Here is a 26,270-nt window from a genome sequence, read left to right on the forward strand (position 1 = left end):
AAAAAAAAAAAAAAAAAAAAAAAAAAAAAAAAAAAATCAAAATATTTTCAACTGAGATGTCATTAAAATTTCCTTTGTATAGCATATGTGTGTGTGCATATATGTTCATGCGCTCACCCATTCATGTATGCATGAATGATGGCCAGAGTTAGACGCTGGGTGACTTCATCTATCATTTTCAACCTGTTAAGACAATCTCTCACTGAACCCAGAGCTCTGTATTTCAGCTAGACTAGAAGGACAGAGAGCCCTTGGGATTTGCCTGTCTTCACTCCTCCATGTCTCATTACCTGTAACCCCCAGGTTACAGACCATACTGCCACTGCACCTGTCTTTATGTGGCTGCTGGGGATCCGTCAGGCCAGCTCTCCGGCTCTCCCATACTTTCAGATTCTCTCGGTTTTCCAGTTATGAACCTTCTGTTGTAGATCACTATCTTTTAAGTCTATTCTGCCTTCCTGAAAACATGTAAGTTGGTCTCAGGTACTTTTCTCTCACAGGAGTACAGACACATGTACAACAGTCACTCCCTATTTCCAACTCACTGCCCATTAATTATTTCACTGGCAGTCTGAAGTCAGAGGAATCCTATTCAAGAATCCTGCCCAAGTGTATAATGAAAGCTTTTACACATCTCAGTTAGATGCTGAAATAGTCTGTCTTGATACCCAAAGGGGGATGGCTTCTATACTCCAGAAGATACCAAAATCGAAGGATGTTCAAGTCTCTGATTTAAAATGGCAATCATCTGCATATAACCTATGATCATCTCTAGATTACTTGATGTAAATAATATTATATTGATTGTAGGATGACAAGTCTGTTTCATACTCAGGACAAATGTTATTTTCATGATCTGCTGAACCCAGGGTCATGAATTTCACATCCGTGCCAACACAAGTCTACTTCTACACTAAGCTTATGACCAATCTGGGTTTCTATATTAGAGTGACTCTAATCCTCTAAAAGAACGATCCTGAGCTGTGACACCACCAAGAAAACAGGTATAGTAGTCACTGCCCTGCTGTAAAGACAATATATATATATATATATATGTATATATATATACACATATATATATATACATACACACATATACACACATACATATATACATATATATATGCACACATACATACATACATACACACACATATTAAACTGGGAATACCTAATAATGATAACAAGCACCATTCATTTGTTTTATTCAGAGCCAGACACCACATCAATCATCAGGGCAACGACCTGGCAGAGGGGAACATGGGGCTGAGAAGAGCTTTGTGTGTGCTGACTTTGATCAAACTACAGTGCATGGTATAAACGAACTAACTGCTACACTCGACGAGGCGGGAGAATGGAGAAGTTAAATGGCTCACACTGCTGTGCCAGGCTGCATGGCAGACGACGTCACCTTGGGCGCTATATTAACTTCTTACGACCCCTACTTTCTCCTTCTGAGCAACGGGGATCCAATAGTCTTCCAAAAGAGTAGGGGAGACAGAATCAAAGGGCTGAGCAGCGATGAGCAATTCGCTTTACCACTGTATCAGGTCTGATCGATATAACGGCAGCACCGTGCCGTTTGGGGCACTGGGAGGCGCGCAGAAATCAAATTTGAAAGTCTTGGAGCCTAGGGAACCCCGGAGCAGCGCGGGACTCAGAACCCAGCGGCTCCCTTTCCGATCTTCGCTTTCCCGCCTCAAAACAAGTGGGTGGGTTGGCCGAGCTACACCCACCCTTCCCTGCTCGTACTCCTCCGAGACCCTCGTCGGTGGGGGAGCTCCCACCGCCCGATAGGCTAGGGCGGGGGCGGGCCGGGGGTGGGGCCTGGCGAGGGTCGGGGCCGCCGCCCACCTGCCGCCGCTCACCTCTAGGCTGTAGTTGCCGCGGATGGCGGTGAAGTCATCCAGGGCTTCGGACGCGCTCCCCTCGTCCAGGTTCAGCTCCTGGCACAGCGCCTGCAGCGCCTCCCTGGCCGCGGCGACCGCCGCCGCCCCCTCGGCGTGGGGTTCGTCCTCGAACATCCCCTCCGGCCCGACGGGCGGCGCGACCGGCTTCGGGGTTTTCTTTTCCCTCCCGGCGAGCTACCCACAACCCCCCGCGACAAAGCGCGCGAAAATCCCCGACTTGAGATCGCCTGCCCTTCATCGTCTGCCTCCGCTTTTCTTCCCAAAGAGTCCCTTTCTCCGCTGGAGCCCGCAACAGCCCATCCCCGGGAGTGGGATCCGAAGATGGACCTCGGACTCTAAAGGAGATCTAGCTTGGGCCCTGGGTGGGCGGCTGCGGGGCACCGGGCCACGGGGACGGACGTGAGGGAGCGGGGCGGAAGGATCCGAGCCGGTGCTGAGGCTGCCGGGACTGTAGCTCGCGCCCCGCGCTCTCCACCGCGGGTTCCCGGGTGGGGGTGACTTGGGACTGCGAGTCCGTTCACTCTAGTGGGAAGTGTCTCCATGACACTGCCCTGTGGACCCTAGGTGTTCGAGCTCCCCGGGGCCCCTCCAGCCAGCTCTCACTGAGCTTTGACCCTTGATGGAGATGGAGGCGGGGAGCCGCCGAAAGTGGCTCCTTCACGTAGAAGCGCCACGTCGGAGGCTCCCACGTCTCTCCAGAAAGGGATGCACGGGCAAGGATTTAAGGTGACGCGTCTCAGCCCCACTCCCAGGATTCTGGGAGCTGTCCCAGTAAATTGTCATTTCGGGAATAGAGATGGTCTTCGCGCTCACCTGAAGGGTGTTTTTAAAAACCTAAACTAGAACCTGAGAGTTCTAACTCAGAATCCTTCAGGAGATTAATTTTTGTATTTAAAAATACAGAAAAGTAATAGCATTCAGATGCACCAGGTAATTCGTAAACTTGAGAATATCAGACAGACTAGTTCTCTGTCGAAGGAGGCTTTTCTCCGTGTATTTATCAAACTGAAAATGCTATTGTGCATGTCTTTGCGGACCTGGCTCTTCATCATCTTAAGTCTAGTTTTCACCCTCTCAGGCAGTACATCTAAAAGCTAACACTTAATTTGTGTTTCATCGTCTCCATTGTACTTTATCTGAAATTGTCATACTTATTGACCAGCTCTTCCTTCCAAAAGAGTTGGGTGGTAAGATAAAATCTGTTGTCTTCACTGTATTCCCTAGTTGGGATTATTTCTCCTCTACACTAAGGACTTACAGCAGTGTGTTTGAAAAGTTAGAGTACTCATTGTTTGGAGAAGAAAACAGGGATGCCAAGGCAAGTTATGAAGGAATTCCTATGCCCCACTAAAGCCTCATGGTATACTCAAAGCAGAGCTTTTAACATGTTAATGATGACTACTCTGTTTTGGAAAAATATCCACTGACTACAGGTATGGCCTCGTGGACTGCATAAGATGAAGACTACCAAGTTTGCAGATAGAGAGTGTTGTCTTACATGCTAGAAGGTCCCATATTGGAAGGAATTGTTGGATTAAAATACAAAGGTATACTGCTGAAGAGTCCTGATATAGGGAGATGCAAACCTCTCTAAATCCCAAATAGGCTAGTGACAGCAGGCCAAAGAAATAGTTCCAGCCGCATCTAGCTTTAGTGAAACAGTGACTTAGTTTACTGGGGTTACACAGAGGGAGGAGCAGGGGTGACTCAAAAGCATCTGCATCATTAAAAAGCCCATCCTGTCCCAGGATGACAACTGCAAAAGCTGCATCCTTGGAGCTCCCTGCACACACACATACACAAATCCCTGGGGAAGGAGTCATCGTGTGAGTCCTGTAAGTTTATGAGCTTTCTAAGTTTTGTTTGTTCCCTGAGTCTTTATGAGCTCCTTTCCAGGAGAGAACTATTTAGTTCAGAGTGTATAGTTATGGAGCACTCCAGTAACATAGGTTGTCATCTAGGCCAAGGAGTTAAAAGATTTTAACTAGGATGGGCTACACAATGACACCTTGTCTCAAAATAAAAACAAACCCAAAAACCTTCAGTTGTGTAAAATCTCCTCACCCCAGTCACTCAGGTCCATGCTGACCTGTGAGTTTTAATTGAGCCGTGATTAATGGTGGGGACTCGCTGGGCATGGTCGTGCACGCCTTTAATCCCAGCACTTGGGAGGCAGAGGCAGGTGGATTTCTGAGTTCAGGCCAGCCTGGTCTACAGAGTGAGTTCCAGGACAGCCAGGGCTACACAGAGAAACCCTGTCTTGAAAAACCAAAAAAAAAAAAAAAAAAAAAAAAAAAAAACCAAAAAAAAATTGCTTGACAGTTGGAGAATCTTTTGTAGAAATCTATTTATTTTTCCCTTTATTTACAGAACATACTGTAGTAGAAATCCATTTGCGTAGAAATCCATTTGCTTCTGAAGAATCTTTTTCTTATAGCCTTGGCTCAATGATAAGCCAGACGTGCTCACCCATGAAGCAGAATAAAGAGGCCTGGGAGGTGGGGAGAAAGCGGACAGGACCAAATGTACCAGATATTTTGGAGTGAGTGAGTTAGGAGTGGTGAGAGGTTCCAGTGACATTGGACTGAAGATGGGAGCTAAAGAGATGGCTTAGGAGATAATAAACAAGCACTTGCTGCTCTTCAAGATGATGCAGGTTCAGGTCCCATCACTGACATGGCAGCTGGCAGCCATTGATAACATCAGTTCCAGAAGATCATATACCTTCTTCAAGCCTCAGCAGTTACCAGTCATAAACACAATACGCACATACATGCTGCAAAACACTGATACACATAAGCTAAAATACATAATCAGATAAGCTTTTAAAAATAAAAACATGGGGCTGGAGAGATGGCTCAGTGGTTAAAAGCATTGACTGCTCTTCCAAAGGTCCTGAGTTCAAATCCCAGCAATCACATGGTGGCCTACAACCATCTGTAATGAGATCTGATGCCTCTTCTGGGGTGTCTGAAGACAGCTACAGTGTACTTACATATAATAAATAAATCTTTTAAAACAACAACAAAAACCATGTGAATGGGAAATAAGGTTGGGTTTCCCCATTCTGTTTTTCTAAAAATAATACTGTAATATTCTACTGTAAATTATCTCTAGACTATCCTATCATTTTTTGTGTAAGAAATTTTCATATTAAAAAATTCCTACCTTCTGAGGTAGTTCAGTAAATGACAGTGTATGTACTTCATTCTATGAATTGTAACCAACAAATATAAATAAGCTAAGCATTGCTATGCTTGATGCCATCGATTGGTGGCATTACTCAGTAAATAAAAGTTTACCTTAAGGGAAAGGGATTCCACACAAAATATGAGAAAAAGGGTCATTCAGCTTTTTCTGGCCATTTGAAATCTAAACTATTTCCCAAGTTTACCCTCTGTAATCATAATCCCCTTATATTTTTGGATTTCAAAAAGAGACTTCATTCCTGTTTCTGTAAGAGCCTTGCTGTCTATCAGAGTGACCTTGCACTAGTGACAGCTCTCTTACCTCTACCTTACAACTGCTGGAATACAGGGTTAGGACACCAGGCCTGGCTTGTTTTCTCACTTTTTAAGTATGGAAGTTTAAAAATGAGTATCTTTCTGTCTCTATAGGTCTGTTTCTGCCCTGAGAATGGAACAGTTCATGAAATCAAATCAAGGACTGAAAAAAAAGGTTCACAAATAAGCATCAGTTTTTATATAACTTCATTATCTTTACAGTATAGGAGAGACCAAAAATGTACAATATACTAACTTTGGGAATGAAATGGCCAGTCCATGAATGTGATAATATAGTGGAGGCTCAGTATCACTAAAAGCTTATTTGGTTGCATGAGTGACAAGTCCTGCATGGTCTTGGAAGGGAGAATGTGACACGGTTTCCTACCTCTGGAGCAGAACCAGTAGGACCTGGGCCTCCCATGAGTGTTGACAGTTGTGGGTCATGAGACATTACTTGTATAATAATCTATATATTTTACTTCATGGTCTCCTTCAGGAAATATTCTCCCTACTAATGTTAATGCTTCCATAATAACTAGAAACGGAACCAGTCTAGGAGTTGGTGGTGTGTCTTATGTTCCTCAGCAAAAATAGTAAATGTTGTGACCTTCAGGACAGCCCTTAAGGCTCTGGGAAAGAATTCTGAAAACATGAGTTCAAAAATATATAAAAGCTCAGCTGGGCACATGCCATTAATCCCAGCACTTGGGAGGCAGAGGCAGGCGGATCTCTGAGTTCAAGGCCAGCCTGGTCTACAGAGTGAGTTCCAGTACAGCCAGGGCTATACAGAGAAGCCCTGTCTCAATAACAACAACAACAACAAAACAAAAAAAAATGTATATATACATATACATATATTTATATATATACATATACATATATATATATATATATAAATTCTCAACTATGCAAAATATGAGGATGCAATATAAATTGTATGAGGGGCTTGACAGACCTAAAAGAACAAAGGCAGCGGCACTAGTAAGCCAGCTTGTCAGAAAGATACAAAGCAGGCAAATTCCTGAGTTTAAGATCAGCTTGGGACAGGCAAATTTAGGTCTAGGCATGGTAGGAATGGATCATTCAGTCCGGGATCCCACCCAGCTAGCTTATTGTCTGTGCTTACAAAGGCAGGCAGATCACTGAATTCACTTGCAAGGTTTCAAAAAAGAAAATGAAGTTATTGTCCTTTTCTAGGAATCAAGGGGATAAGGTCAGAGTATGCTGATTTGTGGGATAATCAAGAAGAAATATGGAGTAAATGAATTGATATATAAATAAAAGACTGGGCTTTGGTTTGCAAAACTGCTTAGAGAGCAAACAGTACTTTTAGAAAGTTTAGAGCTCTTTTGGAACTTTTTCTAGCAGCTTTTCTGACTTGGTTGGGAAAATCCATGAGCTATCCAGAGAGCTTTCAAAATTTTTTTTGTAGCACAAGAGAGGTGTCTCTAACAGCTGTCTACAGAGCTGCCTGGAGAGCCATCTCGAGCAGTCAGCTTCTACTCACAATTGATTTTGAGTCATTTTTCTCACCACTCTCAAATGCCACTTCCTCAGGATCCCCAACTGAGCCAAGGCACATGAGTTTGTTTGGAGCACACATGTAGCAACTCAGGTGAACTGTAGAGCAGATCTGTGTTTATTCCCATTTGCAAGAACAAGCAGATTGGAGAAGAATACAGCAGACTAGCCAAGGATGTGAGTGTAGGATCCAGAACACTTGGGTAGTTCTGGCTTTGCCGTTTACTAGTTGTGTGACCCAGAGCAAATCACTTTCATGTTTGTTTTCTTAGCTTCTCCATCTGCAAAATTAAGGTAATAAAATGAGCTGACTGCAAGAATGAAAGGGTTATATGTACTTAGAGTTAGACTCATCATAAACTCTCAGTAAGCTGTTACTCATTTTTATTGGATAATCTAGAAAAAAGACTAGTTCAGAGCTGGCGAGATGGCTCAGCGGGTAAGAGCACTGACTGCTCTTCTGAAGGTTCTGAGTTCGGATCCCAGCAACCACATGGTGGCTCACAACCACCTGTAATGAGATCTAACACCCTCTTCTGGTATGTCTGAAGACAGCTACAGTGAATTACACTGGAGCAAGCGGGAGAGTGAGTGGGGCTGGCAGGGGTCCTGAGTTCAATTCCCAACAACCACACACATGAGGGCTCAGGGCCATCTGTACCACCATAAATTAAAAAAAAAAACCAAAAACCAAAAAACAAAAACAAAAACAAACAAAAAAAGACTAGTTCAAAAGTGGATAGTAGAGTTGGCTTGTTTTCTAAAATGAGCTAAAGGAGAATATGGTGAAGGGTGAATGTAATTCAAATGCTTATTTAGTTAGCATTGCAGTTTTGCATGTAGTGATTTAGGATTTCTTGAGTCTGAATTGGAATGAAGATTTAAGCTAGGGTGTCCAAAGTGACATTGTTATCTAGTATGCCTGTAGCCTGCAGGCTATAGGTTGGACATACCTAAATCCAGCAGGCAACCTGGGATCTTTACTTTAGCTAAAATTCTGCAGGGTTGAGGTAAGAAGACCTCTTTTGGACAGTGAACCTTCTGAAGCTACACCTAGCATATTGCCACATCCCACTCAGTAAGAACCATAGAGCAATTTGCACCTGAATATATCTCAGGGATACCTTTGATACAGAGAAGCAGTGAATGTTGGGGAAGAGGGTGACTAAAGATTCAAATTGCTCACTGAACAACACAATGTAATCCACTATGGGATGCAGCTCTGCATTTGCTAGTTGTCACTTCCTTTTTCTCTCTGTATCATCCCAAGAGATTTCTTTAGTCCTGGAGAGTTGAGCTCTTGCTTTCTGCTTAGGTTTCTACACTAAACAAGAGCCTAGAATTTAGACTTAATACCTCATTTCTAGTTTTCCCGTAGGGACTTCCCACCCTTCTACACAGTTATCAAGCACATGTTGTGGATTGGCCTGGTGCTATTTGTATGTTGATGCTAATTTCACTCTCCTGGGAGGGGTTACTGACAACATACTCAGGTGACTTCTTGTGAACCAATCCCCTAATGAATAAAGGAGCCAATCACTGGGGATAGGGGGCACTTCCGAGTTGAATGAACAAATTGAGGAAGCAGCAAAGTTAGGATTTTCTGGCCTGGGATAGCGTGAGGACAAGACGTAATTTCTAGCGTTTCACAGTTTCAATGGTGGATTCATCAGGGTTCGACACCGGAGGATTTAGATTTAGTAAGGTTTACAAGATTAGGATTGTAGTTGCTGCGCCCAGCAATTGAGTTACCATTGTTTCTGAACTAAGTCTGAGTGGCATTTTCCTTCATGGGGAGGCTCATCTGGGATCAAGAGAGAAAGGTACGGTGCCAAAGCGTGGGTTTGCCAGATGTGCACCACAAAGGCCATGGGGGATTTGAAGCATGTGGCTGACAAGGTAACGACCCGCCAGTGGGAATCTAGGGAGATGGGTGGAGATGTTTCAGGTGCTCTGGGCCAGATGGCCTCCACGAGATAAAATCAGGTCAGCTATTGCCCACCAGTGCATGGCTGGCCAGGCTGTTGGGGCAGAAAGTTGGAGGCATAAGCGTGGGAATATGCTGGTTTGTTTTTTATTATTTCACACAACAAACAAAATAATTTGTTTCTTAGAAATTCATTTTATGAGAATAGTTTTTAAAATTTATCTTTAAGGTGGACAGCAGATAGTCAACAGTTTGCATCTTAGAGCTATCTAAAAATTTTCAGCAGTCATTGGAGAAATTAGGAATATGGGAGCTAAAGAAGTGGGAACTTTGTATATAGTGGGGTAGATTCTACTTTATACTCTTGTCAGAATTTTGTTATTGCTCACAGATTTCAACAGGAATTGGAAGGAAAGGGGGCCTTATAAGAATATATAAAATACTAAACATGAAAATATAAAAATAAACTGGTATCTAATTTGTAAGCTCATTGGCAATAAAGTAGCCCTGGCAATACAACCAACGATGTCAACATGGTGACACTGTCATTTATTTGGAATTTTTCTTTTGTCTTTTTTGTTATTATTTATGGATTTTTTTCCTTTTTTTGAGGCAGGGTTTTTCTGCATAGTCCTGGCTGTCTTGGAACTCCCTCTGTAGACCAGGCTAGCCTTGAACTCAAGAGGTATATAGACTATTCTGGCCTGGAACTCTTAGTGATCTCTGCCTCCATAGTGCTGGGATTCAAGGTGGGCACATGAGTACTGTTTTTTGATAGAATATAACAAAACTGTAGTGAAGTAGAGACTCCCCTGGAATGCATAGTGTAACCAAGAATGGTCTTAAATTCCTGGTCCCCCTGTCTTAGGCTCCCAAGTGCCGGGGTTAAGTTGTGACCTGTTTGTTTTTGTGCACTGAAGCCAGGGCCTCGCACATGCTGAGAATGAACTTTCCCACTGACCTATATCCCTGGCCCTATGATCTCTCTCTCTCTCTCTTTCTTCCTCTTTTGCTTTCTCAGTCATCAATACAGAAACTTTGTGGATGCATGGCATGAATGAAAAACTCATTACAATTCTTACTGTCTCTGCAATTTAAACAGAGAAATTCACTCCCTGATACATTTTAACTAATAAAATGGTTTTTGTTTGTTTGTGTTTTTAATAAAATATTTTTAAAGCGGGGATTGTGTTGGAGGTAGCTACCTGCATAGACGTAGCTTCAGGCTGGGTTTAATCTTGGAAGAAAAAACAGAATTCAGGCTAGCAAAATGGGTAAATTCAGTCTAACTCAATGGGTTAATGAAGTGGAGATTTCTGGTTTCTTTAACAACTCAGTTGTGTCGCACGATGCTTTACTGGAAGCTGTCTTGTGCAAGGGCATGTGATAGTTTGCTGAAAAGATACACTTGAGAGGGCATGTGATGTCTGGAAAGAATATGAATAGAAGCCCTCAGCCAGCGGGGGGGACACTTGCCTTGCCACACTGTGCAATGCTTCCAAAGAACTTCGTATGGTATTCTGGCTGATTCTGGCTACTTCCGAAGACTTTTGCCAATTAGGTGGAGCCTTGATGTTTCTGAGCTGCCACTACTGATTCGTGTTTGGTATTTGCTATTAGATTGTACAGCTAGTATCATGACAAAGAAGAGTGGAATCTCCCCAAAGAACTACTATTAAACAGGTCCACAACCCCCCCTTTCCACTAACTTTCTTTCTCCCCTACCTCTGGTTGGTGGGCTAGAAGGGAGGTTGAAGTGTGTTTAAGAACCCTAAATACGGGCGGTGGTGGCACACACCTTTAATCCCAGCACTTGGGAGGCAGAGGCAGGCAGATCTCTGAGTTCGAGGCCAGCCTGGTCTACAGAGTGAGTACCAGGACAGCTAGGGCTACGCAGAGAAACCCTGTCTCAAAAAAAACAAAAAACAAACAAAAAAACTAAATAAAGTAGGTTGTGAAAAATCTAAGCCTACAGGTAAATATATTTGCCACCAAGCCTGACAACCTTTGATCCTTGGGATGCGTAGTGTGCAAAGAAAGAACTCCCACAAGTTGTCCTTAGACCTCCTCTTGAGTGTATACACTCATAGATACACACAGAAATAAAATACGGTAACTTTAAAAAAGAAAGAAAACTGGGATGTGTTTGTCACATTTGAGGTTTCTGAAAGGGCTTGCTCTTACCTGCTGTCATGTGCTTTGCAGTCTAAGTATGAAGACAGCCCAAGAAGAGCTTCCTCAACCAGGAAACGTTTATCTCTGCTTCTGATGTACTCCCCACCCTCTGGATTCGGAACAAAGCCTGGGAGGCGATGATGCGCAAAGAGGGCTCAGGGTCTTGTAACAGTTCTCTCAGATCTACACGGCAAGAAAACCAAGACTGGAAGTCTAGAAGTGAGTACTGCTCTAGATACCAAGCAGCCAGCAAACCAGAGTGTCTAGGATAAAAGACTGCCTAAAAGTCTATACACGGTTGAACTGGTTCCAGTTTTGACCTGTAAAACCTACTATTTTCTGACTTGTTCAATATTTCATTCCTTTGCAATAATCATATTTTAAGTAGTCTACCTAAAATCAAATTATCTGGACCTGACAACCTAAGTCTAATGCTAATTCTTAACTTTTTTCCTAATTATAAACACATTAACTCTTTTTTTTTTCCAAGACAAGGTTTCTCTGTGTAGCCCTGGCTTTCTGGAGCCACTTTAACTCTTACATCACCTCTTGCTGTGTTTTCCCTTTCATATGTCTAATGGTAACCTCTTTTTTTTTATTCTTTTTGTTTTTGTTTTTTCAAGGCAGTGTTTCTCTATGTATCCTGGCTGTCCTGGAACAGGCTTTATAGACCATGCTGGCCTCAGGCTGGCTTCGAACTCAGAGATCCACCAGCCCCTGCCTCCCAAGTACTGGCATTAAAAGTGTGCACCACCACTCTCTGGCTTAATGTTAACCTCTTTTTTTTCTTTTATTTTTTTGAAAGATTTATTTTATTTATTTATTTATTTATTTATTTATATGAGTACAGCTGTCTTCAGACACATACTAGAAGAGAGCATCGGATCCCATTACAGATGGTTCTGAGCTACATGTGGTTGCTGGGATTTGAACTCAGGACCTCTGGAAGAACAGTCAGTGCTCTTATTCACTGAGCTATCTCTCCAGCCCTAACATTAACCTCTTAACTTTTTGTCTTATTCTCAAAATGTTAACTCTTAAATCATTATTCCCTTGTAGTAGTTGTTTTATTTTCTGTTTTTTAGTTTTTGGGTTTATTATGTAGATGAAGCTGGCTGGCCTTAAACTCAGATCCACCTATCTCTGCTTCCCAAGTGCTGGGATTAAAGAAAAATTCCAGAGTGCCTGGCTAGTATATTTCAATTTATAATGCTTGCTTTGTTTTGTTTTTGAGACAGGTTCTCCCTACATTGTCCAGGCTGAACTTGAATAGCCATTCCTGTGCTTTAGCCTGCCATGTGGCTGAGATACCAAACACAAACTACCATGTCCAGTTTAAAGTTTTAGCTTTTGTATTTTCTTATAGCAAAAGAAAGACATGTTGGTTATATAGAAAACTTAGATAATATATGTAGGCACCAGAAGAACGTAAGTCATGTATGATTTTTACCACCTAGTGATAACAGCTGTAATTTGGCAAGTCTTTCAGCAGAGAGGTGGCGGCACAGGCCTTTAGTCCCAGCATTCAAGGACAGCTTGCTCTACAGATCAATTTCCACAATGGCCAGGGATGCACAAAGAAACCTTATCTGGAAACAAACAAGCAAGCAAACAAAAAGTATGTCTTCCTGGTCATATTTCTATGTTCTGTTTGTTCAATACGGTTGTCCAAATGGAACCATAGGATCCAAACAAACAAACAACAACCAAAAAAAAAATGCTCCTATGTCCTACTTCTACCCTCCTAAATTCAGGGCTAAATGTTTGTCTTATGGAATAATATCCCATTATTATCTGAGTTACTTCTGTGTATAAAAAGAACTACCCCCCATTGTTTTAGTCTTTCTTTTTTGAAACAAAGTTTCATTATGTAGCCCCATCTAGCTTCTAACTCCCAATCTTCCTGATTTGTCTCCCAAATACTGGGATTAGAGTTGTATACCTCCAAGCTTGACTGATTTTTGTTGTGTTAGAATGTTTTGGTATCTATGAAGAAATGGTAGACCTTAGTGAGAAGTGGCATGGTTGGGGTGGAGAGATGGCTCAGTGGTTAAGAGCATTTGCTACTTGTGTGGAGGACTTGGATTCAGTTCCCAGTACCCAGATGTTGGCTTATAGCCATGTGTAAATCCAGTTCCCGGAGATCCTGATGTCCTCTCCTGACCTCTGCAGGCACTAGGCATGCACACAGTACACATCTATGCAAGCAAAACTCGTACATATAAAATAAATAAAGAGAATTATTATTGTCGTCCTTATATTAGGTTTATTCCCTACCTGTTTCAATAATTGCTGTGCTTTTAAACATAGTAAATTGGGTCCTGCAAGACAGACCCTCCTCAACCCAGCCTGACAAGCTGACTTCAGTCCCTAGAACCCACATGGTTGAGGAAAAGAATCACTCATTGTTGGAGTTGTTCTCCTACCTCCATACACACACTGAGTAAATGAAAGTCTTAAATAATAATAGAAAAGTAGTAGGGATGGTAGCACACGCCTTCAATCCCAGCACTCAGGAGGCAGAGGTAGGTGGATCTCTGTGGATTTGAGGCCAGCCTGGTCTACAGAGTGAGGGCCAAAAGAACCAGGGCTATGCAGAGAAACCCTGTCTCGAAAAACCAAAATTAATTAATTAATTAATTAATTAAGATTTTAATTTGGTTATAAAAGTAGTGATTTTTATATTCTAAGAGTATATATTTGCATTTCTTTACCTTTTCTAACTATATAACTACGTTTCCCTCCAGTGCAGAGCCCAATGTATTCTATAACTAAACATTCTGCAACTAAGCTATAGACAAGCATTCTACCACTAAACTATATTTGGATTTATACAACTATTCTTAAATGGGAGCAATAATTCCTTAAGCACTCAATCTGCAGAACTGTGCAGTTACATAAGTTTGACCCACTGACTGTTCTGAAAACAGCTCTCTGACGGTTGTCTTAGATGACTATAAAGCATCCTCATGCCAAGTTGTACTTTCTACAGTATAGCTGCTTAGACAATACTGCAGCCTGTGAGGTGTGTGTGAATATCATCACAATTTGTAATATAGAACTCTCGAGAGATATTGTTTTACTTCCTGATAAAGTTTAGAGCTCTCCCCTAAGACAGTTGTTAAAGCTGTTTCCAGACAAACAGGATCACAGCCTTCCCAAAGGCATCTTAGACTTAAGGCTGTAACCTGGTTGACTTACAGTCACTTGTGTTTTTACTGCTGCATAAGCTCAGAGCTTAGACACCAGACTCAGCTGTGCTGCAGAGCCTTCCATAGGCACAGAACCAGATACCTTCCAAATAGTGTATTCCACATCCAAACACAGCATTGCTTACCATTCTCTATCCAGTCAGTACCTTTCCTCTTAAGTTCACTGGTATCCACATAATGTGATAAGAGCCCTAAACACAAAATAGCACATTTCAGACATTTAGGGATTAGAAGTTTTACCATTTTTATCATTTAATAATATAGGCAGATGGCAGAATTAGCCTTCTGAAAATAAGGCATATTCAAAATAATAAATTCTAGTTCATACCTATAATCCCAACTCTTGGGAAGCTGAAACATGAGAATTGCCATGAGTTCTAATTCAGCCTAGGGTACACAGTGGAACTGTCTCAAAGCTAAGCAGAGCTTTGACTGGTAACATACACCTTTAAATCCGAACATTCATAAGGCAGAGGCAGGTGGATCTGTCTGAGTTCAAGGCAAGCCTGGTCTACCTATCAGTTTCATGCCGGCCAGGGATACACAGTGAAAACTTGTTTCAAAAAAGAGCCAGGCGGTGGTGGCGCAGGCCTTTAATCCCAGCACTTGGGAGGCAGAGATAGGCGGATTTGTGAGTTTAAGGCCAGTCTGGTCTACAGAGTGAGTTCCAGGTCAGCCAGGGCTACACAGAGAAACCCTGTCTCGAAAACAAGACAAAAAAACAAAAACAAAAACAAAAAAAGAAAAAGAAAGGAAGGAAGGAAGGAAGGAAGGGAAAAAGAACAAACAGAAGGAAAAAAGAAGGAAGGAAGGAAGGGAGGAAATAAAGAAAGAGTAAGGTGGCTTAAAGATTTAATGTGCTTGCTAATGAGCCCAACAACCTGAGTTCAATTTTCAGAGCCCACACAGTGGAAGAAGGGCTGACTCCCACAAGTTCTTTGACCACCATGTCACCTAAATGCCATGTCTACACATGCGTGCACACACACACACACACACACACACACAATTGTTTTAAATATTAAAATAATATTCTCATAAATATTAAAATAATATTCCCAAGAGCCTTATAGTCACTGGTCAATAATATGGTTCCTGCACAAGACTGAGGCCACAGATATTCTGTCACTAAGGACTTAGTAGGCCGGGGCACACCTTTGAGCATTTCTGGGCACTTATAAAGGTTTCTGGGTAAAGGGTCTGTAAAGTCCTATACCTACTATTAATGGTTGTTGCAAGGGGTAAAGTGAAGGGAGAAACATTTTCCCAGTGGTACAGTCACTTGTACATTACCCAGACTCGTGTAAATTATCCTTCACCCATGCACCTAAAGTAACCCTACTTACATTTCATTGAGTCACCAAAATAGAAGGCATGAAAGTAGACGAGAGATCATTGGGAAAGAAGGGGATCAAGGGGAGTGGGTGAGTATGATTGCAATACAATCTATGCATGTAAAGAAAAGGATGGGAGAGCTCAATACACCGTGGGAAGGTAAGGATAAAGGCCACTGTACGAATGAAAGGGCTTCTTTTACCTACAAACAAGACAGCTGCTCTTCTGATGGGAAGCTTTGGATCCTTGGAGTAGGTTAGTGTTTGGTCTAGGATGTCTATTTTCCCCTTGCTTTTTTCTCCCTATGTTGATGGGAAAGAGTACACAGAGCAACAAAGTAGCAGGTGAGAACACAGTGCCCGAGCACTGCAGTGAGTGTCACGGCGCCTCTTCACCACAGCGACTCTGCACCATGACGGCAAGCCCTGCACGGTTAAGTCCTCAGGATGCCCGCGTGCACCCGATCCATGACACCTTATGTCACCCTGGCTCCTCTGCACCTCTCTGTCTCCTCAACTCTAAATGCTACCTTTAGCTTTAGCTTTACCTTCCCTGGCAGCCCTGCTCTGAGGCTCTCTGTCTTGGCACTTACTATTTTCCACTTGGACTTTACATTTTAGTTCCTAACAAGTTTTCAGTCCCCTTAATAGTTTGCAAGCTCTAAACTGGAAGCTTTAAAACTGGATTGCTGTAGCCTGCTACACAAAGGATGTGTTTTGCTCTCTGGGTAAATGCTATACCTTTCAAGGGCCTCTTAGAAGGACAAGAACAGGAAAGGAGACAAGAATTGTTCCTCATAAAGGTTACAATTTGACATGGACAATTTGTACATTTATCCACTGAGACACCAAATTTCTTGTCGAAAATATTGTCATTAATGCATCAATTATAGGTAATGGCTGGTGTTCAGAGACCGGATCCCCAGAAAAAAGACAGGTGAGAGCACTATGATGGGCTTCCTAGCCCTACAAGCTTCGTGAGAAGAGACTATTCTGGGCTTTAAGTGTATGGAAGATTCCTAGACATAGTCCCAGAGACTTCAGTGTGGGATCCAGATGGATCTATAATGAAACTATAATCAATATATATAATAATATATAATGAAACTATAATCAGTTTGTAGAAAACTATGTATGGCCCTTCTCAAGCTACCCTGAATCGAGCCTGACCCTGATAGGAGCCATGTAGGCTCTGCTGGATTTTGGAGGAGAAGGTGCTGCCTGGGTCTCAGGGTTGGCGACGAGTTGCCCTCTTCCTGGGTAAGGTCATTCACTATGGCAGTCCTTGCGTAGGGCTTATCATGCTCTGAGAGCAAATAAAACAATCCAACGTATCAGGCAAAGGGCTATAAGCACAACAACAACACATAATTATTTCAATTCAGCTCACATGCATTTTTTGTTTTTGTTTTTGAGACAAAATCTCACTCTATGGCTCTGGCTGGCCTAGATCTTGTGTGTAGACTAGCTTGGCCATTACGTTACAGAAATGCACCTGCCTTTGCCTCCTGAGTCCTAGAAGTAAAGGTGTGTACTACCAAGCCTGGCCCAAAGAAAAGTTTCTGACTAGATATTGTCAGCCTGACCTTGTAGTTTCTGATACAATTAATGGTGCTTGCTAGTTTATCAGCCATTTTGTTATTACTGTTTAAAGACAAGGTCCCATGCTATAGCTCAACGTGCCCTCAAACTCACACTCACACTGAGCTTCCTGACTCAGCCTCCTGAGTGCTGCTCTTTACAGGTTTGTGCACCGTACCTTGAACCACTAGCCTTTTGTACATATGAAGAAATATATATAGTAGTGAACTTGTTGGCTAGTGAAACGGCAGTGGATAAAAGTGCTTGCCTTACAAACCTGAGGATTCAAGTGTGATTCCTGGAACCCACAAAAGCCAGATATGTAATCCCAGCATACCTAGAGTGAGATGGGAGACGGAGACAGGAGACTCCCTGCTTCCCAAGGTGGAAGGCAAGAACTCACTCTTGAAAGTTGTTCACTCCACTTGCACACTGTGGCACACTCAATGTGTGTGAAAACACACAAAAAAGAATGTTTAGAACTGTACTTGTGACTAACGGAGGGAACTATAGGAAAAAGATCTGCCTCTTACACAGTTCATGGAGAGCGACTACTGCTGGGGGTGGGGAATGTTTCCTGTGTGCCATGTGTCTCCACTAGAAGCTATCAGAAAAACAAGCCAACAAACAAACAAAGCCACTATTTTTCACATACAAAGAATTTGCAGACCCTTCTAACTTCATTCGGTTTGATGTATAAGGGATCTTTGCAGTATACTTCCCGGGGCAGCTTCCAATTCAGGAACCGGGCACAAAGACTTAGGACTCGTCTACTCTCCTGTGGGGAAAGAGTAGTATAAGGTCAGTATTTTTTTTTCTTTCTTTTTTTTTGGGGGGGGGGTGGGGTTCAAGACAGGGTTTCTCTGTACAGCCCTGGCTGTCCTGGAGCTCACTCTGTAGACCAGGCTGGCCTCGAACTCAGAAATCCGCCTGCCTCTGCCTCCCAAGTGCTGGGATTAAAGGCGTGTGCTACCACCACCCGGCTGGGTCAGTATTTTTAAACATGTTTTAACTGAGTAAATTTCCTTAGTAAAACTGACACCAAGGTCTAATGTGAAAGGCTGCTAATTTTAGAATTACTCTGGGTGAGAGGAGGAAAGGGAATGAACAGAGATCCTGCCTTCCTCCTGAAGATGCTAAAGGAGCCATTAACCTGCAAGGTGTGAAAAGGATGTAGAAACCACTGGTCTCTGAAAAATCTCCTAGATGTGCCCAGGTAAGGTAAGTTTTATAGCCCATGCTCTAGACAGGATCCCACTGAGCAAGTGAGTCTCCTCTCTAGTCCCTGCTCTCAGAATGCCACCAAAGCATTCAACTCAGGGCCACTCTGGGCCAAAAATATCCTTTTAAGACCAGGTATGGTGGTGCATACCTTTAATCTCAACACTTAGGAAGCCAAGGCAAATGAGCAGATCTCTGAGTTAAAGGCCAACCTGGTCTACATAGTTCAAGGTCATCTGGAGCTACATAGTGATCCCAGCATTCCTTGTTGAAAAAACAAGATGCAACAACAACAACAAAAAAAAGCCTTTGGGGGTTGATGAGAATAAGAATTAGTTCAGCTCCTTTGTGTAGCACTTTGTAGATAAGTAGTAAAATTCACAATACCTAGGTGTTCCACACTAGGTTTTTATTCCCTCAAAAAATTCTCACACACATGCTTCAAAGTGCTCATTGCAGTACTATAATCATGAAAACTGAAAATGGTCTACGTGTCCTGGAAGAGGAGAATGGGGTAAAGTTTAGATTAAATGATGCAATTACACATAACACTAACAATAAATGATCTACAGCCTTATGACAAAAATCTCATAAATATAATGTTAAGCAAATATGCTGAAAACTATAGAAAGACAATATAAAGTTTAAGACATGAAAAAATAAACTGGGTGTGCTAGCACACAAATATAATCCCAATACTTAGAAGGCAAAGGCCAAACATACACACACACACACACACACACATATACACACACACACACACACACACACACACACACACACACATACCACAAGCCTGTAAACCCAGAACTTGGGAGGCAGGAGCAGGACAATCAAGTCCATCCAGGATCAAATATTCAAGTCCACCCAGCCTTGGCTATGTAGGGAGTTTGAGACCAGCTTGAACTACCAGTGACCCTATCCCCAAACAAACAAAAAGCACAAAAGAGGGATGAGGGAAAGGAAAGAGGGGGAGGGGGAGAGGAAGGGAAGGAATTACTACAGGGATGATAAGAATTTAGGATGACAGCTTTTTGGGGACTTCTGGGAACAAATGTGTGATGTGTTTATTTCATTTCTTAGAGCTGAGGTAGCACTGGTTATATCCTAACCCAGTTTAACACCAGCTCTCTGCTCAGACTCTCCTCTAAAGAGCTTGACTTAGAAGTTGTTCAGATTTGTAGGAAAATAAGCTCAGAGCCTTGGCAGCTTTGGACCTTTGCCAAGGGATGTCAGGTTGGGGTGAGATGAGGTATCAATGCCCCCATGAACCTGTAAGCCACAAAGAAAGATATGCTTCCTGTCTTTGTTAGGGTTTCATTGCTGTGAACAGACACCATGACCAAGTCAACTCTTATAAGGACAACATTTAATTGGGGCTGGCTTACAGGTTCAGAGGTTCAGTCCATTATCATCAAGGTGGGAGCATGGCAGCATCTAGGCAGGCATGGTGCAGGAGGAGCTGAAAGTTCTACATCTTCATCTGAAGGCTGCAAGCAGAACACTGACATCCAGGCAGCTAGGATGAGGGTCTTAAACCTCTCCTAATAGTGCCACTCCCTGGCCAAGCATATCCAAACCATCACACTTCCCTATCACCTGGTTGACAAAATCTGAGCTATACTTTGCTGGGGTCTGAAATGTTTCCTGGAACTCATGGTGTAGATCAGGCTGCCCTAGAACTCAGAGATCCACCTGCCTTTGTTTGCCTCCTGAATGTGGAATTAAAGGCGTACGCCACCACTGCTGGCTGTTTGTAAACTTTTAAGTTTGACTTTCATTTTTGTGCAGGGTAAGAGGGCAAAAAGAACAAGCTACACAAATGTAGCTACAGCACAGTGGACTGAACAAGCTTATACACTTGCATGTGCACGTCCACATGTGTGCGAGTGAGAGTGTGTGTGTTACTGGGAGTTGAATCTAGGATCTCATATGTCCTATATTTCTGCTTCTTCACTTTATTTCTATTAAAAATTTTTAATTCTGTCTGTCTACATACCTGCCTATTTCCCTGTTTTCCTCTATGTGTTTTCAGGAATTCATTTCTCTCTTTTCACATGTGCGTTCCAGGAATCAAACTCAAGTTGTCGGGTGTGGTAGCAAGTAGATTTATCTCCTGACTTATCTTGCCAGCCCTACTTTTTAACTTTGAAACAAGATCTTAATACATTGTCCACACTGGCCTCGAACTTGAAAGCCTCCTTGCTTGGCCTCCTAAGTAGCCGAGATTACAGATCTGTACCCAGCCTCAACAGACTTTGTTAATATTAGGTGGCTTCCATGAAAACCACAATTCTTACAGCAAACCCTTAGAAGGCTTAGGAGAAATTAAGTCCCCAGATGGTACAGATAGGTTACTCTCTCTAAGTTAATGTAAACACGTTCAGTGTCTCAAGGCCATAGGGTAGTCTTGAAAGAAAAGACCATGTTTGTCATTAGCACTGTTTGTTGAGTTGTGTGCTATGTACTTCTGTGTATATACAAAGTGATATACACGGCCTCCCCCACAGTTACATTTTACTACACAGAAATTAAGAGTTTGATTTCCCACAGTTTACTCAGGGAAAAGTAACTTAAATGTAGTTTTGTGCCAGAGGATATAAGGAGCAAGAATGTGACTGTAAAGCCTGTGCCCTCAAAGATATAAGCTCTTTTTTGTTTGTTTGTTTGTTTGTTTTGTTTTTTCAAGACAGGGTTTCTCTGTGTATCCCTGGCTGTCCTGGAACTCACTCTGTAGACCAGGCTGGCCTGGAACTCAGAAATCTACCTGCCTCTGCCTCCCAAGTGCTGGGATTAAAGGCATGTACCACCTCTGCCCGGCAAGATATATATAAACTCTTATTTTCAGGGCTGGATTTATATTCAGTTATTCATGGCTAAAAAGAAATTGACATTACCTTAGCTATTTCATCATTTTCATCCTGAGAAAACAGAAGTAGTGGGACTAAGCTTTCCAGCACCTGATCTTCCACACTCTTCTTCTCTGTGTGTTTCACAGCCTTTAGAGATGCTCCAAAAAGAGTCATGGAGAAACAGTGAACATCCTGTCTCACCTAAGATAAGGGTTCACAAGGAAACAGCTCAGTAGCCTTGCTCTGACTAGCTTGTGAGAACCTCAGGGAGTTTACACATGAATCTTAACATGAAGCCATCTAACTGCATGTGGATGAGGGCAAGAGATGAGCTACAGAGGGAGGCAGCAGGGCCTGTGTGTGGTGCCACTGTGCTCTCAACTGTACAAGCAAGAATTGGAATGGGATCACGATCGTTCTGCCTGTGCCTGAAAAAACTTGTACCCAATACTGCTATTAATCACTTACATAAACTCTGCTGCTGAAATTCAAAGCCCTAACTTTAGCATATACTGAGGATGTCTGTCATTGTGTTCTATGTGCTTTGTTGAAGAAATCTTTGTGATTTGGGACAAGGATGTAAGTACACTCCATCATTTTGCCCCATTTCTTTTCCCTTCCTCCCTCACTTCCTTCCTCACTTCCTTCCTTCTGTCCTTCCTTCCTTCCCTTTTTCTCTCTTCCTCCTCTTCTTCCTCCTCTTTCTCCTCTTCCTCCTCCTCCTTGTCCTCCTCCTCTTCCTCCTCTTGTTCCATATCCTATACAAAACAAATTCTTTCCCTTCCTACAAAGCATGGTCTTGGTAAGTCTCTCGAGATTTTGGTTGTTTGTTTCTTAAGACAGGGTTTCTCTGTGGAGCCATGTGTGTTCTAGACCAGGATGTCCTTGAAATCACAGATTCCTCCTGCCTCTGCCTCTCAAATAAAGGTGTGTGCCACCACCACCAGGCTATTTAAGTCTGAAGAACAAAAAAGATCAGTCCAGAAAAACAGAACATCACACATATGGAAGGGACTTGAGCATGAAGATCTCAACAGCCTCTAAAAATAAAAAATTCTATTCTGTAAGTAAAATAAAATGGCCTTAATACTGTCTCAATATCTACTTGCTGGTAGGTACCTGCCATCTAGGGAAGAATATTTTCTTTCATTGTCTTACATCACCAAAGAAGGAAAGCAGGGTCTTCATCATGGTAGCCAAGGAGGTGGAGTCTAGCATCCTGACCAGCTGCAGGAGTATCTGGATGGCCAACAAAATGATCCTCTCATCGGTTTCATGTAGGCTATTTAAGATGCATGGCAGGAGGCTTTTGATGTCTTCTCTCTGTGTTCAAAAGCAGCCATGACCTCCTGTCCTGGTTGCATACTGTATAATTCTAAATGGAAGGATTCCACCTGACTTAAATAACTCTGGCTAGTCCAGGACGGGGAAGTGGTGAAAGGTAGACTAGCCCTCTTGTTACTATGGTCACAGCTGATCTGTAGAGGAGGGGGAGAATATTGGGAAGTGCTTCATAGAGCAGGGTGTGACTGGGTCCGGGAGGGCCAGGGATATATCCTTGGCTTTACTTTAAGGACAAGCTTTCTCAACACAAAAGACATGGAATGGCCAGCTCAGAATGGAATGACACAGTGAGTTCTCCAGCATGAAGGTATTCAAACAGGCTTGAGAACTCCTGGATGGAAAATTCAACACTATTTGACTGAAGATCTTTAAACATCCTTCCCAGCTGGGTTCCTACAAGGAAGCAGTCTCCAGATTTTAAAAATATGTAAGTTTGTGTATACATATATAAATAAATAGAATAATCAAATGTTCATGCATACAACCAACCAGAGTTAGCATATACTAGCATTTGTCATTTATGTTCCATATATGCACTTTTTTTTTAATAAAATAAATACATCTCAAGTGACAAAAAGCCTCAGGGTTACTTCTGACTGAGCTTTCTGGGTTTTTTTTGAGACAGGGTTTCTCTGTGTATCCCTGGCTGTCCTGGAACTCACTCTCTAGACCAGACTAGCCTTGAACTCACTGAGATCCACCTGCCTCTGCCTCCTGAGTGCTGGGACTAAAGGTATATGCCATCACTGCCAGACTGAGGCATAGTTTTCTAATGAGATATGTGGAAGATAAGCTTTCTTTCATCATGAATGAAAGTGAGCTCTGTCTTAGATGATAAATATCCTGGGAGTATCCAAGCATGCCACAGGGCAGCGTGGTATGTGGCATCACTGGGCAGCTGGATGGTTTCTACTGTACTCTAATAATAAACATACCTCCCCTCCAAAATGTAAGTTTCAAAGCATTATGCATATTTGTAACTTGGAATTCTAAAGTTATTCAATTTTTAATTATTTGACCCATACAGCTCCTAAGTATAAAGTTAGAACGGCACAAGTGGATATACAGTGAAAAAGGTCCGCCACATTCACCCCTGTCCAACACTCCCTAAGGTCCTCCTCCCTGAGCGTCCTGGGTATGTTTGGGGTTGTTCTTTTATTAACTAGGAAATCAGTGGTCAGAGATCTTTTTACCATTTCCCGGTGTCTGGTAAGATTGCGCAGTCCTGTGAGTGCAAGGATCCTGAAGAGCTTACTCTCCTCATTCAGCCAGGTTTTCAGGCGGACAGTGGAATACACCCTGGGCAATCTCCTGGCTATAGGACTCTTCAGGAGCTGAAAGAACGGAAAAATCAGCCAAAGAAATGACCGCGAAGCTCTGTGTCCCTGGAGGGAGCTACCTTCCCAGCAACTCTACATTTCCTTTGACATCATCAAGCTGCTGCACAGAGTGAGGCTGGGGGCAGGAACACAAAGACTGCTGGCAGTGGTGAGAACAATGAATCTCCAAAGGATTGAATGGAAATGAAATATCTATTGCAAACCTAGAGTGAACCCCAACCTGACCCTAATGAATACAGCTTAGGAAAGAGGTGCCACTGCTTTCTAGGCCCCCCCGATCCAGTACCCACAGGACCCTTACCTCCACAAAGAAGCCTGCAGATGTGAGTTTATGTTTGTCATTCCCTCGGTTGATCAAAGGGACCAACAAGTACATGATCTTATAGGCAAAGAGGCGACTTCTTTCCATCAAGGCACTGTGAAACACAGTAACAGAAAACTCTCAGGCATGTGTCCACGCCGACCGGGTTTTCCCAGGGTCCGGCCCTCCAAAGGTTTTATGTTGCTTCAAGTATTCAAGAGGGTGTGGCAGGGCCAAGACTTTTGAAAACTTTTTCCTGGTTAATTTACAGATGCTATAGCTAGGCATGGTGGTAGACACCTTTAATCCTAGCACCTAGGAGACAGAGGCAGGAGGATCACTATGAATTTGAGGTTAGCCTGGTGTACAAAGAGAGTTCCAGACCAGAAACACAGTGAGACCTTGAATAAAAAAAATTACAGATATTAGGAGCATGGATGGAGCATGCCTTTAATCCCAGCACCTGGGAGGCAGAGGCAGGTGGGTCTCTGAGTTCGAGGCCAGCCTCGTCTACAAAGGGAGTTATAGGACAGCCAGGTCTACACAGAGAAACCCTCTCTCAGAAAAAAAAAAAAAAGTGGGAGAGAGAAAAAAGAGAAATATACAGATATTATATACTCTGTTATGGTTTTAGTCACTGTGATTTTTTTTTTAAAAGAAAAGGATAAAACGGTGCTGCTGCCTAGAGGACGGGATGAGTGTGTTAGAACAAGGAAGTCTCACTTGGCCAGGAGGGACACTCCCTGCAGATGGCCTTCTCCCTTCAGAAGGGTCCATCCACCGCTCTTCTCCATGACGTTGAATTCCTGCCAGCACAAGGTTCTGAGGAGGAGGGTCTTTGTAGCTTGGATGGCAAAGCTGAGTTGAGCAAACACAAGTATAGGTCGAGGAAAGAGCCTGGTTGCTCAATGGGACAAGCCAGTGGTTGTACTGGAGCCCCGTCCTTTCTAGAGTTCTTAAAGATGCTTCGCGTTCTAATAACTGGAAAGGCCCTCTACAGAAATTCTCAGCCTAAAGAAATTTAACCTGATTTTGTTTCTCAAGGAGATCTATAATTTAGGAACTGATTTGGGATACTAAATGAATACCCATTGCATTTTTTAAAAAAAAAAAAATTATTACTTTTATTTTATGTGTGAGTTGCCCTGCATTTCTATGCATCATATGCATGCAGTGACCATGTAGGCCAGAAGACAGTGTTGGGTCCCCTAGAACTGGAGTTACAGACAGCTGTGAGCTGTCATGTAGGTGCTCCTCTGCAAGAGCAGCCAGTGGCCTTAACCCCCTAAACCAGCTATCCAGCCTGATGCATTGATTTAAAAACAATTTTTTTGAGACAAAATTTAAGGCTAAGGATTTAGCTCTGTTGGTAGATTGCTTGCCTAGCATGCTCTATGCTCTGGGTTTAAGCCCATCACTGCAGAAACCGAGCGTGGGAGGACATGCCTGGACCCCCTGATATGGGAGCTAGGAGGTCATCCTAACTAACCTACAAAGTGAGCTCAAAGCTGGCTGGCAGGACATGAGCCCCTGTTTCAAAAAAAAAAAAAAAAAAGGAAAGATGCAATTTATGTTTTCCCCATCAAATTTATCACCACAGCTTACAAAGTACTTCTTGAATTGTTGTCTTACACATAGCTTCAGGAACATGTCAGAGCTGAAAGGGCTCATGGAGAAAACTTGGTCCAATCTCCTCACTTACAGAAAGAGAAACTAAAGCACAGAACAGTGGATTGGCCCAGGGCGTGCAACTACTTAAACTGATGGATGAGAACTGCACCTGAGACCTGCTGACACTTAGCCTGGTCCTTTGTATGGTCCTAAGTCCTCCCAAAAGAACTGTGTCAGCAGCACTAGACCTGCCTACCAAGGCCTTGCTGAAGAACTAAAATATATGTCCAAAGAACATCCAAAAACTAAGTTCACTGCAGCAGTCCAGTTTAGGAGGCTGGCTTAGCAGTTTTGTCTCTACTTACTCTGTCAGCAAAGGACCGGCAGAGTATCACACACTATCTGCCAGGCACCCAGATAGAGTGTGGTACCACT

At 42.8% G+C, this 26,270-nt stretch overlaps 2 protein-coding genes across 5 annotated transcripts in view; both read right to left on the reverse strand.

The window, feature by feature from the left end:
• Nucleotides 1-2,324, reverse strand: part of Rbl1 (RB transcriptional corepressor like 1) — a 60,855-nt gene extending 58,531 nt beyond the window's left edge. The window contains exon 1 of one of the 2 annotated variants that reach the window (XM_031372540.1): nt 1,869-2,324. In XM_031372540.1, the coding sequence (XP_031228400.1) occupies nt 1,869-2,024 (156 nt within the window). In that variant the 5' untranslated portion in view covers nt 2,025-2,324. The remainder of the gene's footprint in view (nt 1-1,868) is intronic. The other variant, XM_031372539.1, reaches the window with a different exon arrangement.
• Nucleotides 2,325-7,034: 4,710 nt separating this feature from the next.
• Mroh8 (maestro heat like repeat family member 8) overlaps nt 7,035-26,270 on the reverse strand; it is a 78,578-nt gene continuing 59,342 nt past the window's right edge. For 2 of the 3 annotated variants that reach the window (XM_031372545.1, XM_031372542.1), the window contains exons 15-24: nt 24,948-25,082; nt 24,225-24,339; nt 23,777-23,917; nt 22,398-22,562; nt 21,285-21,440; nt 17,822-17,944; nt 15,789-15,888; nt 14,377-14,442; nt 11,049-11,222; nt 7,035-7,218 (exon numbers count right to left, since the gene is read on the reverse strand). In XM_031372545.1, the coding sequence (XP_031228405.1) occupies nt 11,071-11,222; nt 14,377-14,442; nt 15,789-15,888; nt 17,822-17,944; nt 21,285-21,440; nt 22,398-22,562; nt 23,777-23,917; nt 24,225-24,339; nt 24,948-25,082 (1,153 nt within the window). In that variant the 3' untranslated portion in view covers nt 7,035-7,218; nt 11,049-11,070. The remainder of the gene's footprint in view (nt 7,219-11,048; nt 11,223-14,376; nt 14,443-15,788; nt 15,889-17,821; nt 17,945-21,284; nt 21,441-22,397; nt 22,563-23,776; nt 23,918-24,224; nt 24,340-24,947; nt 25,083-26,270) is intronic. The other variant, XM_031372543.1, reaches the window with a different exon arrangement.

This window comes from Mastomys coucha, unplaced genomic scaffold (genome assembly GCF_008632895.1).
Source record: "Mastomys coucha isolate ucsf_1 unplaced genomic scaffold, UCSF_Mcou_1 pScaffold15, whole genome shotgun sequence".
In the NCBI taxonomy this organism is placed as follows: domain Eukaryota; kingdom Metazoa; phylum Chordata; class Mammalia; order Rodentia; family Muridae; genus Mastomys; species Mastomys coucha.